The sequence below is a fragment of the Berghia stephanieae genome, chromosome 3 (assembly GCF_034508935.2).
Source record: "Berghia stephanieae isolate SIO BIC M18660-M18661 chromosome 3, UCSD_Bste_1.3, whole genome shotgun sequence".
Lineage (NCBI taxonomy): Eukaryota > Metazoa > Mollusca > Gastropoda > Nudibranchia > Aeolidiidae > Berghia > Berghia stephanieae.
The window spans coordinates 38867727-38882349 of NC_088362.1; the positions used below are offsets into that span (position 1 = coordinate 38867727).

At 36.7% G+C, this 14623-nt stretch overlaps 1 protein-coding gene across 7 annotated transcripts in view; it reads right to left on the reverse strand.

Moving 5' to 3' along the window:
• LOC144967696 (uncharacterized) overlaps nt 1-12529 on the reverse strand; it is a 69892-nt gene extending 57363 nt beyond the window's left edge. For 6 of the 7 annotated variants that reach the window (XR_013644447.1, XR_013644449.1, XR_013644448.1 and 3 more), the window contains exon 1: nt 12438-12529. Coding sequence is in view for 1 of the 7 variants with exons in the window: in XM_078905237.1 (XP_078761363.1) it covers nt 384-5210 (4827 nt within the window). In the remaining 6 variants the exon portion in view is untranslated. Of the gene's footprint in view, nt 1-383; nt 5313-12437 lie in introns of those variants that run through there. The other variant, XM_078905237.1, reaches the window with a different exon arrangement.
• Nucleotides 12530-14623: the final 2094 nt, after the last annotated feature.

The window sequence follows — 14623 nt, forward strand, 5'->3', positions numbered from 1 at the left end:
TGGATGACTTGTAAAAGTCTACCTGTCAATAGATTATTATTTAAAATATTGCAGATGCAATACATCTTGTTTTTAAACAATATAGTCAATTATGCTTTGTGCACCCGGGTTAAATCATCATTGCTATCAAAAGTAATCAATGTCAAACTGCCCTCAAAGTCACATTTAAAAGTGTAAAAGAAAAACGATTGAACGGGAAAGAAACCATGTTAATATACTTAACCTTAATCCACGATCCGCCTATTCGTTAATGACTTATTAGGACGACAATTTTAATCTAGGAGTTGTACGTAGGATTTAAATAATATGACACTAAATGGATACTATTAAACATTTTCATTTGCAATTTTGTCATGGGATAAAATGAGATCAACAAGTCTAACCTGATCTCTCACTTTGGCAGACAATTTAGCTGACTGCTCAAGGGTTGCACTGGAACGAGCAATAAGTTGGTCACAGCGACTCAGATGCTTCTGGGCTCGATCAATATAAAGGCTTGTTTTATAAAATCCTGCCAGGCTTAAATCGATCCTCTCAGCCATTCTGTCTAATAAATTACAAGTTTTCTCGAAAGGCTCCGGAATTTTGGAAATGCTTGAATCGGGACAAACTGTTTCCGTTTCTTGCTGGGTTGAGACATATCGGGTCTGCTGGAGTATTTGTGATATCTTATATTTAGTCCAAGCATTATATTTTGTTTGGGTAGCCGAATTACAACTTAAAGATCTTTTGATAGGATGTAAAGATTGTGGAAGAACTGCATTAGTAAATTTGCTATAATTTGGTGCAGTTGGCGCCGAATAAATGGGTGACGCATACTTTGTTGGCGCATTGTCTTCTTTTCCTAGAATTTGACAATCACTTACGCATATATCCCCGTCCTCGGTTATTGGGGAGGTTCCTTCGCAGTCTAAACTCTTATTTACCGGATACGTTTGAATACGACAGCTATTTCCTATACACTCTCTGATATCTACAGGATTTTGATTTTTGTTTTGCAAAATGGTTTTGTTTACGTTATCGGCATTCAGTTTATCATTACGACAGAGGGGCCACTTTCTTAAAACTTGGGTATTGTTACATTCAGGCTCTACTGATGAGGAGGAAATTAGTGTGCCTGTGTAAAAGATAAATTGGGCCATTTTGGATGCATTTCCCACAAAAGCGTCAATGCTTTTGGGTAGTTCACCTTGGATTTCATCATTTGATTTAAATATTTGCTCAGATGCCGTTCGAACTTCTGGTTGGCACGAGTTACAACGATCATATGCGTTGTGCTTGCTTCCAATTTCATCTTCATCCTCTGCTTCATCTCTTTCTGATTGGGATGAACATGCAGATGCTTCGTTTTCAACTTTTCCGTTTTCTAAAGCCCACGTTATTTTCCCAGCTCGAGAAGGTCGTTTAATATCACTTAACATGCTCACAGGCACTAGAATCGGACTTACAATTTCGGGTTGTGCTGAAATACGATTTGTTTCTAGTCCAGTTCTGAAACTAGAACATGGATCATTATCTACAGACTTAGTTTTTTTTGAAATATTTATCTTTGTTATGGAGTCATGATAATTCCGAAATGAACTCGTATTATTCGGCGATTCCAACTCTTCTGAACTTTCAGGCCTGCATTCCTCGTCATCTAATTTGCTGTCAGTTATTTTACCATCAGGTGAGAAGCATGATTGGTCTGCCCTAATTTTCATTTCGGCATTGTGTGATACTCTTAGGCAATTATCCACCATCGAACCAACGTTATTGTTGATTTTAAAATCGTTTATAATGAAGTCAACATTGTCTACATTAGATTCAGTTGACGCTATTTTTACCCAGGAGTTATTTAATCCATTTTTCTGTATCGGTATATCGACATGAGCATAATTGGAGCCATCTTGATTACAATCTAATGCACTATAATTTTGTAAGTTGTCCTCAAGCATTCCATCCAACACTTTAGCACTTTTAATCTTAATTAGATCACATTTATTTGGTTTGCAACAATTCTCTTTAATTTCATTGGTTTCTTTTCTAATGTCACGACCAAAATCTACATTATTGAGCACTCTTGGGTTGTCGGCTTTATTATCTTTAATTACTCTTTTAACGACCTCTCTGTCGGATATGTCAATATCTGTTCTGTTATTCTCCTTGAGAGAATGGATCAAATCAGAAACAAACAAGTCATTATCATTTACCCAAGGTGAAACATAAATAAATTTGTCGTCAGGAACAACATCTGAAGATAATTCCGATTCTTTATTTGATGCATTTTCCGTACACTTCTTTTTACATAGTATTATACTACCTTTGTTTGAGATTTCACGAAACATAACATTATCAGACTCTTCTTCCACTACATTTTTCGGTATATGAACTGGCTCATGACTATCTAACACTTCCTCCATCAAATTAAATTCTTTTTGCAAGGCTTCACGCAATATGGCAAAGTTTGAGCCTCCGTTGATACATTCTCTACTCGTTGAAGCATCTTGGTTCGTTACCCCATTTACTCTAAGAGCTTCTTCAGATTGAATGTCGTTACTCGGTGGGGAAGGCAGGGCCGCCACTAATTGGTCTACGTCAAGGACTTGTATTGGATCATTAACCATTTGATTTACTACCATTTCTGTGACTTGCAAATTAGCATTTACCTCCTCACAAGGGAGAGTGATTTGCGAAATAGGCTCATAATCTTTGCATTCCCCGACATTGTTGACGTAATCTTGATGGTCATGAGCCGATTCTTCACTCGTATGATAACATAGTTCTTTATCGTTCGAAGAATAATAATCGATCTTGCTGACAGATTGGCGATCTAATTCGTCACCATAAGACGTTGTCGCGCAAAGAATAGACGTTGTTTCAAAAAGAGAGACGATAGTTCCAACAGTTTCAGCCTGAATTCCAACCCTAGGAGAATTAGGTGGTGTTGCTAAACTAGAGGATGATGTTTTCTTTTGACTACTACGCGACTTCAGGCTATCACAGGACGACAAATCACTAGACCTCTGATCATCGTCTGTATCGTAACTAGGATCCAATACATTCACGATGAGTTTATTTTCGAAATCAGCATCACCACTGTCAGAATCGTTCTCACGACCTTTGACGAAGACATTGCCTGTATCATTTTTACAATCTCTATCAAAAAGATGGCATCGCCGTGTGACATGATCATTCAATTTTATATGATTCTTGCCGGTGTTACTAAATGTCAAAGATCTGCTTCGATCTAATTCTTTTTCCAGTTCTGTCAGGTCGTTCACGCTGGCATATCTTTTTATACTGACTTCATCCGATATGAGAGCAATGACTTCCGTTATGTCTCGGTCCTGGTCAGCTTCGTTTGACGTAACCAGACTAATTGTTTTTCGCGGTATATCATCCGATTCTGTCGCATCGTCTATTGGGACATCAGAAATGCTAGATTTGAAGATATTGTTATCTTCATCTTTAACATAATTTTCCAACCCGCACACTGATAGATTCAAGCCTTGTTGAGTCTCGCCATCGATTTTTTTGCCAGCAGCGTCAACATGCTTATCATTTAATACCCGGTTTACTTCCAATTCAATTTCTTGACCATCATATGACAATTTCGTCTCGAGAAAATCTTTGTTGCAGTTGTCTTTTTGATTTTCTTTTAACTCAACTATTTCAATGATATTATGAACATCAACGTGAGATATCCCTTTCTCCACACTCCGAGAAAAAACGTTTTGTATTGGGAGCTGCTCTGTTTGGTCATTTGTTTTTACTTTCTGTTCCTCGCTGAATATTATACCTGGCACCACGCTCTCCCATTTTGCCTCGTTTTGAATTTTATTGTCATTTACTACCAATTCAGAATAACCTCTGAATGATTGTAAGGGAAAAATTATATTTTGAGTGCAAGACTCACTCATACCTGAATTGTGCATATTTTGGTGATAGTTTTCTGTTTCAATCTCTTCACTTACTTTCAAATACTTTGCTGACTCAATATTCAATCTTTTTTCCAAATTTGAATTGTCTTTTTTATTTTGGCCCCTGTCCCTATTTCCTTGAAGTGAACTATCTTCATTTAATAGATATGCTAAATAAAACTGTTTTATATTTCCTTGCTCACCAAGAATCTCATCATCATCATCATCATCATCGTTGTCGCTCTCGGAGACACTACAGGATGCCGCCACGATAACTTCTTTCGATGTTTGTATAATTTTCTTTCCTGCAAGAACGACGTTATCAAAAGCCTCACGCATACCTTGGGGTGTTGGAGATCTCGATCGAACGGATAAGATGGCCTTTCTAGTCAGTTGTCTTGCTCTTTGAAATACAGAATGAATCTGATTGTGTGAACCATTTCTCTTTCCATATTCAAGTACATTCATATCATTACTGGATGCAATATCAACATTTTCAAAATTCGACGGTTCATCCGATCGAATATCATCTGTGGGATATAGGGCTAAGCTTTCTGTAGAACTTATTGGACGGCATTGTGTTTGTATTTTTGACGTTTCTTTATTGTCAGTATTATCCACTCCTTGGATATTGTTATTTGTTTCGTTATTATCACTGTCTTCATCATCTGATATAATGATTTCTCCATGGTTTGTATTATGGTCAATTGGACAGTCTGCAGCTTCACAACATTTTGGCATACTGGTCGAATATCTTAAAGGGGATGTCCCTTTATTTATCACTAGACATTGTATAATGTCATTAAAGATCTCATCGATGCTATGGGGAGCTTCTTCTGCATTTCCCGTCTCTATTTCACATAATTTAGGCACATCATCGCATAATATTGTAGGGGTCTGAATTGGCAAGGCATCTTCCCAGTCATTGGAACAGCGTATAAGAGCACGCCTCGTTAACTTTAAAAAATCATCATCTTTGTTTATTAGCTCTGTATTAAAGTCAATAATGTCTTTTTCACCACGGCCTTCAAAAACATTTTGTTCATTTATTTCAACATCACCTTGGTTTCTGAACGGAGATTTATTTTTTGATTCTTTGGCTATAAAATCTGGAGAAAGTATATTGCTTACTCGCGGCGACTTGATTTTGGGTGGTAGGCCTGAAACGGGGTAACGTAGAGTAGAAGGTGCTCCAAATTTGTTGAATTTTGCGACAGTTGGTTTTTGGCTTGGTGGGCTTTTATCACTCTCTATTAGATGCGTTGGTGACCTCTTTCTTCTCCCGGTATATAATTCTTTAGATGCCATTCCCAAGAATACGTATATGAAAATAAACTGCAAGCTCTGATAAAGGCATATCTCGTCTCTATCTTACTTGAGAAGTGTTAATATAGGACAAAACGCGGAACCCTTGAAGGAATTGTTATAAAACCTTAAGTGAGGACAGTCAATAATTTCGACACTTCATAAAAATAAATGCAAATACTATATTGTTGATCGTCTCCATTCCCCATCCTCCCGATGGAAATGAGTATAATTAACTATTATATGGTTCATCTCGTTCTTCTACATTCGTTTCTAAGGGAGCGCGATGAGCTTGTTTTATGTTATTCTTATTATCATTGTATTTATATAATATTACTATCATGAAATATTGTTATTTGCCATTTTAGTTTAATGACTGAGACTTACAGACAGCTAACTGTGTTTACAACATCTGTGATCATTTTAAATTTTAGTGATGGATCTACAAATTCTACTTCTTTAAATTTTAATCATTTTATTTGTTTTCATCTTGGGTATAGGACTAAATAGTCTTTATTGGATTTTGATAATGGCGTTTATATTTATTTATCATTTTTATCACTGATATCCCAACACAATCCGTTTTAAACTTAAATTTATTCATAGCCATAATCTTTTTCACTGTACTTGCTAACTTTAGTAATTCTATTTTTGTGATCAATTTCTGTCGAGGCAGACGAAGTAGCAGGAGAAAACAAAGGAAATTAGTGTTCAGATAGGACAACGACCAACACCAAAATACAGTTAACCACAACCCACACCAACTCTTGTAAACAACATTAAGACACACACAGCAATAAATAGATTGAAGTTGACGTCACTCGGGTCATTGTTATTGTTTTTTTGCCATCCGCGTGTATGATTAATTCTCACTAAACTGTTTTAACCAGAATATAAACGTTTAAGTTTACACATAGTTTTGTGTGTTGGTCCGTTGTACTTCCGGATGGCAATGTTGTGAGCTTCTTAGCCAAGCGCATACTATCTATACAATAAAATACATAATGGCATGTTTTGCTTACAATTACCTTCACCATACATCACATGATACCTTGAATGCCTTGTCGGGGAATATAAACCAACTCGATCTCTGCGATCTGGGAGTTCTTCGCTAATGGAGAAAAAAATCCCAAGAGGTTTGCTGAGCGTGGTTTTACATTTTCGACTCCAATCGTATGGAATTCTTTACCACCTAAAAACAGACAATAATATGTGAAAGTCTACCAGTGTTCAAACGGCATCTAAAAACCGATCTTAATCATTCTGCTTATCGTGATTTTATGTGAACTTCGAACAATTTTGTAGTCAAGTGGGTGAACATCTGTGATGCTAAAGGATAACTATTGCGGTGCACCTCTGAGCACTGTTTATGGATACTGGGGCGATATCAAATAATTATAACAATAGCGTTTGACGCTAAAACCAATCTCAAACAAACCAAGCAAGACTACTCAAGAAACGTCCATCTACAACTGTAAAATTACGCTTCCAATCATTGACAATGACGTCAGTTCAAATTATCTTTCGCCCAGACAATTCACATCAACAGCAACAACTACACACAACATAATAAAGTAAACAAAGACAACCTCCACCAGACACATGCACATGTAAAACACACAATTGTATCAGATTTCAATATTAACAACAAAGTTAGCGAGAAAATAAGAATAATGACTGTCAATTGCCGAAGTCGCATTAGCCACAGAAAGAAACTGCAACTGAAACATGTAATTAAAACACACAATCCTGACATTATACTTGCGACAGAAACTCACCTCAATGGCGACATCGAGGGTAATTACATATTCAGTGAGAATATATGAATCCACCACCTTATCGTAACGATCTTAAACTCGGGGAAGGTGGAGGTTTGATAGCTACAAAAAGTGACATTCGAAGCACAGAGAAAGACGCCGATTCTGACTGTGAAATCATCTGGTCAAAAGTATTGAGAAAATACACCAATTACATGCATGTTTAACAAAATACATAGTAAAAGACCTAGTATGTACTCCAAATATACTCGGACCTATCATACTCGCCGGCGACATTAAGATGCCAGACATCAACCGGGAAACACTCACAATAAAACAAAAACCTCAATACGCCAGAGACATTAAAGAGAACATGATTGAACTTGCCCAAGAGTTCAACTTCAGTCAAATTGTTACAGAAGCAACAATGGGAAAGAACACACTTTACATAATATTAACTATATCCCCGGGTCTATGAGACAAGGTGGAAGTAGTACCAGGAATTAGTGATCACGAAGCAGTACTATTGACATAAAACTTAAACATAAAATGCAACGCAAACCACCACGGGATATTTTATGTACTCAAAAGGAAACATAGAGGGGTTAAAACATGAATTAAGAAACAGCTCCACGTTTTTTGATAAACAGTCATCTGCTAAAAAACATAAATAAAACTGGGAACATTGTAAAACAACACTCATGTGATAGATTGACAAATACATTCCTAAGAAAAGGATAGGTGGAAGACCACATTTCATTGATAAAAGGCAATGCAACAAAGTCAAACTGGAACAAGTTTCGCACTCCGTTGTGGAGTACATACAGAACTGTAAAAAGAACATGAAAAATATGTAAATGATATGCTTGTGCCTGAGACAACGGGCGATAGTTTAAATGGCAGAATTACGAACAGATTCTGAAGATGCATCCGTTCTAGGCGTAAAGATGCTTCCAGTATACAAGTCCTTCAAACCCCTGATAGCTCAGATATGACATACACAGAAGCAAAATGAAATATATTGAACAAATTGTACGAATGTGTGCTTACTATAGACGCCCCTCAATGCCAAACTTAGGTGAATGCAACATACCATCTATGCCAAGAATCAACATAACCACATAGTAGTAGTAGTAGTAAGCCTCGCAGTCCGAATGACGCTTGCTGAGAATTATGTGATTCAGTCATAGTCGATGAGTATATCTGCTCTCTCCAGCAATGTTGTTAATTGTTTCCATTGGTCACGGTTTTGGGCAAGAGATTTGAGGCTGTCGAGATCTTGTTGTGACTTTAATACGGAGGGCACTGCAATATTTCTTAGTTCTTCAGGGATTAATTCGGCCTCATTTGAATCCAGAAATATGTAGAGAGATATTGGTGACCAAATAGCCTCCATCGCTGTTCTTCTGTTTTTTCATAGAGATCAGTATTTGTCCGATTACGCGACGTTGTTTGTGGTGGTATGAATCGAGACATTCTAAGTTCTTTGTTTGTGAGGCCCCAGGTTCCACAATTATATGTTAATATCGAAATAATCAGTGCCTCGTAAATCTGTATTCGTTTCTTCTCACTGATTATGTTATTTCTATTCCATAAATTTTGGAGTTGGTTGAATGCATTAGTGGCCAGCTGCTTTAGTTTTCTGATGTCTTCATTTTCGTTGATCAAATTACCTAGTTTACGTACACTTTTCCATTTATTCAAATTTCTGTTGATTTTTGTATATTCTATTTTGGATTGATTCACTTTTCGATTCCATGCTTCTGGGGTGGTTGATATTATTGGCGTGTATATTTTGGCTTGATGTTCTGATTCAAAGATTAGGTCTGTATCATCTGCGTATATCAATTCACTAGTGATCTTCTTTATTGGTGGTAATTTTGGTATTAGATCTTTCATGACCGATTCGAGGCATATCGTGAATAGAATTAGACTCAAGCTGTCTCCTTGAGGGGATCCAATTGAGGTTGATATTGTTGTTAATTCTCTGCCGGATTCAAATTGTAATGTAGTATTTGATAATAGGTATCTGATGAGCTGCACGTGATCATTTTCCAAGAATGAGCCAAGGATTGATAACAACTTGGTTCTACATATGCTGTCAAAAGCTGAACTCATATCGATTTCAAGTATGGTGAATTCTTCCTTATACTTATATTTCTCCGATCTCCCTTTCAGTCATCGATGGGCCCATACTATTTTCATAGTGCTTCTATCTCTTCTAAACTCGCTTTGTGATGGTGAGAGATATCCCTCTACCTTTTGTCTAATTCTGTTGAGCACTTAATACTTTTCTTAGCGTGGATAATAAAACGATTGGTCGCAAATCTTCTAAACGGCTTTTCTTTTTATTTTGTTTGTTTAGCAGAATGAGTTTTCCACTTTAAAGATTGAGAACGTGTTTTGTCTTAAATATCTTATTATACATATCAGCTAGTATTTGCATGCCTTCGTCGTCAAGACATTTTAGTTCTTCTGCTCTAACACCATCTATACCTGGCGATCTGTTGTTATTGAGCTTTTGTATGGCTTCATTTATGTCTTGAGGCGTCATAGGCGTTCCAAGCACTGGATTCGTAGACTCGAATGGTTCCACTTCTTGAATATCCTTGTATTTCTCAATGTAGTGCGCGCTTATTGTGTTTATAATTTCTTTATCATTACATAAGGTCTTATTACATTTATCTTTGATTATAAGTCTATTATGTGTTTTCTGTCGTTTGATTGTATTCACCGCTTTGAACATTTTCATACTGTCACTCGTATTTCTGTCACAATCTCATCTATTTTCTATTTTCTTTTTGTGATTATCTATTGATTGAGATTTAATTTTATGCAAGATTTAATTTCTTTGTCTCTTCATTTTCTTCCTCGCATCGTATTTGAGCAGCTGTTGATGTCAAGTCTCTGTTGTTTTTGCCCAGTAATAAGTCATGCAGTATTGGTCCGTAATCTTGTTTTTGTGTACTTCAGGCAGTGTTTGTTTCCCTGCGCATCAGCACGGTTTGGACAAGATGTTGTTGAATTTCAGCTGGGTTAGAGGCATCCTTTAAATTTTTTGTTGAAAGATTCGACGCTAGTGTGTTTCTGAATTTTTTTTTGACTAGGTCATCTCTTAGACTGCTGAAGTCTCTGATCGATTTTCTATTTTGTTTGTAATACTTATAGCTTGGCTTATTTTCATTTTCTGTTGGCCTGAACTTTGAAACTACGAGTCGGTCGTCTATGGATGTCTTCATTCCTGCATATGTTCGTGAGTCATTGAGAATACGTTTGTAATGATCCGTAATTATGATAAAGCCTATCTGATTGTAAGTATTGATAATCTTATCATCAGAACCACGTACGGTATACAAAAGAAGCTGCAACATCTAAACCCAGGGCAAACGAAACATAGTTTCAAATTATAGACCTCATCTCTAACTTCAGTTGTTTGCAAGATACTAGAACACATTATATTTCATTCTGTCATGGAACACTACGACACACGCAACATACTAGTCGACCAACAGCTCACGCTTCAGAAAAATACGGTCATGCAGACACAATTAATCAATACAATAGAAGCACTTGCAAGATCACTAGACAACAAAAAACAAATTAGTCTCCCGGTACTAGGCTTCTCCAAAGCGTTTGACCACACAAACGATTACTATTAAAACTCACACAAAGAGGAATTAAGAATTTTGGGGGTAATGAAACAAATCATTCAGAGAATATGGAACAACAACCGCAAAATCTTCTACTTTGATTCAAGGACTGGCTTTATAATCGAACGCAACAAGTTGTCATTGACTCAAGCAAAATATGTACTATTTTATCAGTAATGCAAGGAAGAGTACTTGGGCCTTTATGCGTCTTGACATTTATGAATGGCCTTGGAAATGGATAATATATACAAACAAGGCTTAAAATTTTGGCAGACGATAGCCTTCTTTTCGGGATAATAGATAGTAGTGCAGATGCACATGAATTCCAGAAAGATCTTGATTCCCTCCAGACGTGATCAGATACATGACAGATGAAGTCCCTTACATCAAAATGCAATGTCATGTCAACATTTAACAAGAAAGAGTCCTATAATAACAATTACACATTGCATGATCATCTATTACAACATGTTAACTCCATAAAATATTTCGGAGTCCATCTCAATAAGAAACTAAAGTGGCAAACCCAAATAGAACATATTATCACAGCAAAGCAAGTAGGATGCTGGTGTTTCTCTTAAGGAACACAAGCCAATGCCCACGAAGGGGTGTACAGTATTTATCAGCCCAATACTAGAATACGCCAGAGCCGTGTGGTACTCCGCACAAAAATTGACATATGCAAGATTCAACAAGCACAAAGAGCAGCTGCAAGATTCGCAACCGGATGCAAATCCAGAAAACCGAGTTTCGACACTTTCTCCCACTAGTCACTTGAATGGAAACCATTGAAAAAAGGCGGAAGATATCCCGTATTGCTACCTTACACAAAACCATCAACTTCCCAAATTCACCCATGATCATCACAAACTTCATAACAAACGAATCAGATATATTATTATTATTATTATTATTATTATTATTATTATTATTATTATTATTATTATTATTATTATTATTATTATTATTATTATTATTATTATTATTATTATTATTATTATTATTATTATTACCATTATTATTATTATTACTATTATTATTATTATTATTATTATTATTATTATTATTATTATTATTATTATTATTATTATTATTATTCGCGGTGGTTGTGTGTTGGACCTGTGATCTCAAGTAGTCGGTGAGAGAGAGAGAGAGAGAGAGAGAGAGAGAGAGAGAGAGAGAGAGAGAGAGAGAGAGAGAGAGAGAGAGAGAGAGAGAGAGAGCTCTAATAATGATCTGAGTTAGTGACTATCGTTTTTTGGGATCGTGGATAGCCCAAACGGTATATTCACGCTCTCACTGGCCAGCCGGAGTTGTCGTACAAATAAGGTCGCGGGTTCAAACCCCCATCACCGCCGCGAAAATGTTTTATTCTCTATTGTCTTCTGGCACTTTCTGACTCACTTCATCTCTTGTTGTTACCAACATAAGTGCCTGCTCGACTCACTCTACTATCACTACTACTACTACTACTACTACTACTACTACTACTACTACTACTACTACTACTACTACTACTACTACTACTACTAATAATAATAATAATAATGATAATAATAATATCAATGGTAATAATAATATCTTGCTACATTATTATATTGATTTCCCACTGCTCACTGAATATTGGCATATTGGATTGGAATTCTCAAGAATGGAATTATTATATTCTCGATGTGAATTGTAGTAGGCACTTGCAAGTGCCTAATTGTAGATATAATGTTTAGGAACACCAAACATTACGTAAAGAGAAAATCTCGTGTTGATTAGACTATTCAAGTTTTGAATGCAACTTCTAAAAGAGAAATAGTTTAGAACGAATATACCTTTCGTGATAAAGTATCTGCCTAGCATTATGTCATATTGCGTTGTTATTATTTTGAAACAAACCAAAAACACTCGCCATTTTGTCGTCTATTCGTGACGTTTTACGCATGACTCAAAATTTGATGATGTGATATTTCATTTGACATTTGGTGACAATCAAGACATAATAATAATAATAATAATCTTTATTGTCCAAATTAAAGGCAATTCATGTGAGGTAAACAATGCTCAGTTTGGTTCATGGTATGAACATCAACACATTTACAAATACAGACACAGCCATACACGAACATACACGCTTGCACATTGTTTCTACACATGTATACAAAAGAAATGAGCGTACATACAAACACATATACATACATACATACATGCAGACATACATACAAACCAGCATATCATCGTATATGCATGCCAACATACATACATAAATACATACATACATACATACATCGCATCATAGTAGAGTCACCGCCTAGTGCAAAAGACTCGTGGTGTTTCACATTCGTGTAAAAATTTATTTTCTTTACAGTCGGTAAGAATGATATCTTTGAAAAATATTTGGTCGATTGGAATTACAATTCGACCAGAGGTCACTAAAGTTCAAATGAAGTCCACTACAATTAACAATGAATTCCTCGTAAATTATCGACATATCATAACATCTTTAAGAACATAAAAACTTTATTATATGCATAGAATTAAACGAATGAGAATACGTACGAAGCCTAAAAAGTGTCCACCAATGAAAGCATTCAGCGCCATTTTGTTGTTGGCTGAGAATGTAGTAATTACCATTCATTCGGTATCTATGTCAACATAACCGACACAAGAAAAACAACAAACAATATCAAAATCCACAATAAAATGTTTCAGAACTGTTGCGTATATTTATGGCACAACGAAGCTGTCAAAAAATGAAGTTAGAGAATGTGTGTAATCATGTATTATAATAACCTGTAATGTGTTTTCCAACCACCACATCATCTACTACTACAACCACCACCACAATATCATCACTAACACTACTACTACAACCACCAGCCCCACATCATCATCACTACCACTACTACAATCACCACAACCACATCGTCATCACTACCACTACTACTGCAACCACCACCACCATATCATCATCATTACCACTACTACCACAACCACCACCACCACTACTACTACAACCACCACCACATCACTACCTCAACTACTACAACCACCACCACAATAGCATCACTACCCCTACTACTACAACCACCACAACCACATCGTCATCACGACCACTACTACTACAACCACCACCATATCATTACCATTACCACTACTACTACAACCACCACTACCACCATATCATTACCATTACCACTACTACTACAACCACCACAACCACATCGTCATCACTACCACTACTACTGCAACCACCACTACCACCATATCATCACCATTACAACTACTACTACAACCACCACAACCACATCATCATCACTACCACTACTACTACAACCACCACCACATCATCATCACTATCACTACTCCTACAACTACAACCACCACCACATTATCATCACTACCACTACTACTACTGCAACCACCACCACCATATCATCATCATTGAAATATTTTTTTTAAAAATTGAGCTTTATATAGTGCAATATCTACTAAATGTGCTCAAAGCGCTTTACAAGGGGTCCCTGGTCAACATTTAACATGTAGGACGGGACATGACGCCTGTTAGGCGATATTACAATTTTTCGGACAAAGACAACTCTGTTAACGGCCAGGTACTGATTTTACACCTGAGTACGGTGAGAGAATGTGAGTAAAGAGCCTTTTCCAAGGACTCAACTATGCGCCGAGCGCGAGGCTCGAACCCAGGACCTTCCGATCCGGAAGCGAGTGTCATACTACTAGACCACATAGCCGCATCATTACCACTACTACTACAAACACCACCACCACATCATCATCACGACCACTACTACTACAACCACCACCACCACCATATCATTACCATTACCACTACTACTACAACCACCACCACATCATCATCACTACCACTACTACTACAACTACAATCATCACCACCACCACATCATCATCACTATTACTACTACAACTACAACCACCACCAACACCACATCACCTCACTAACACTCAGAACTACAATCACTACCATTAGGTTTTGGAG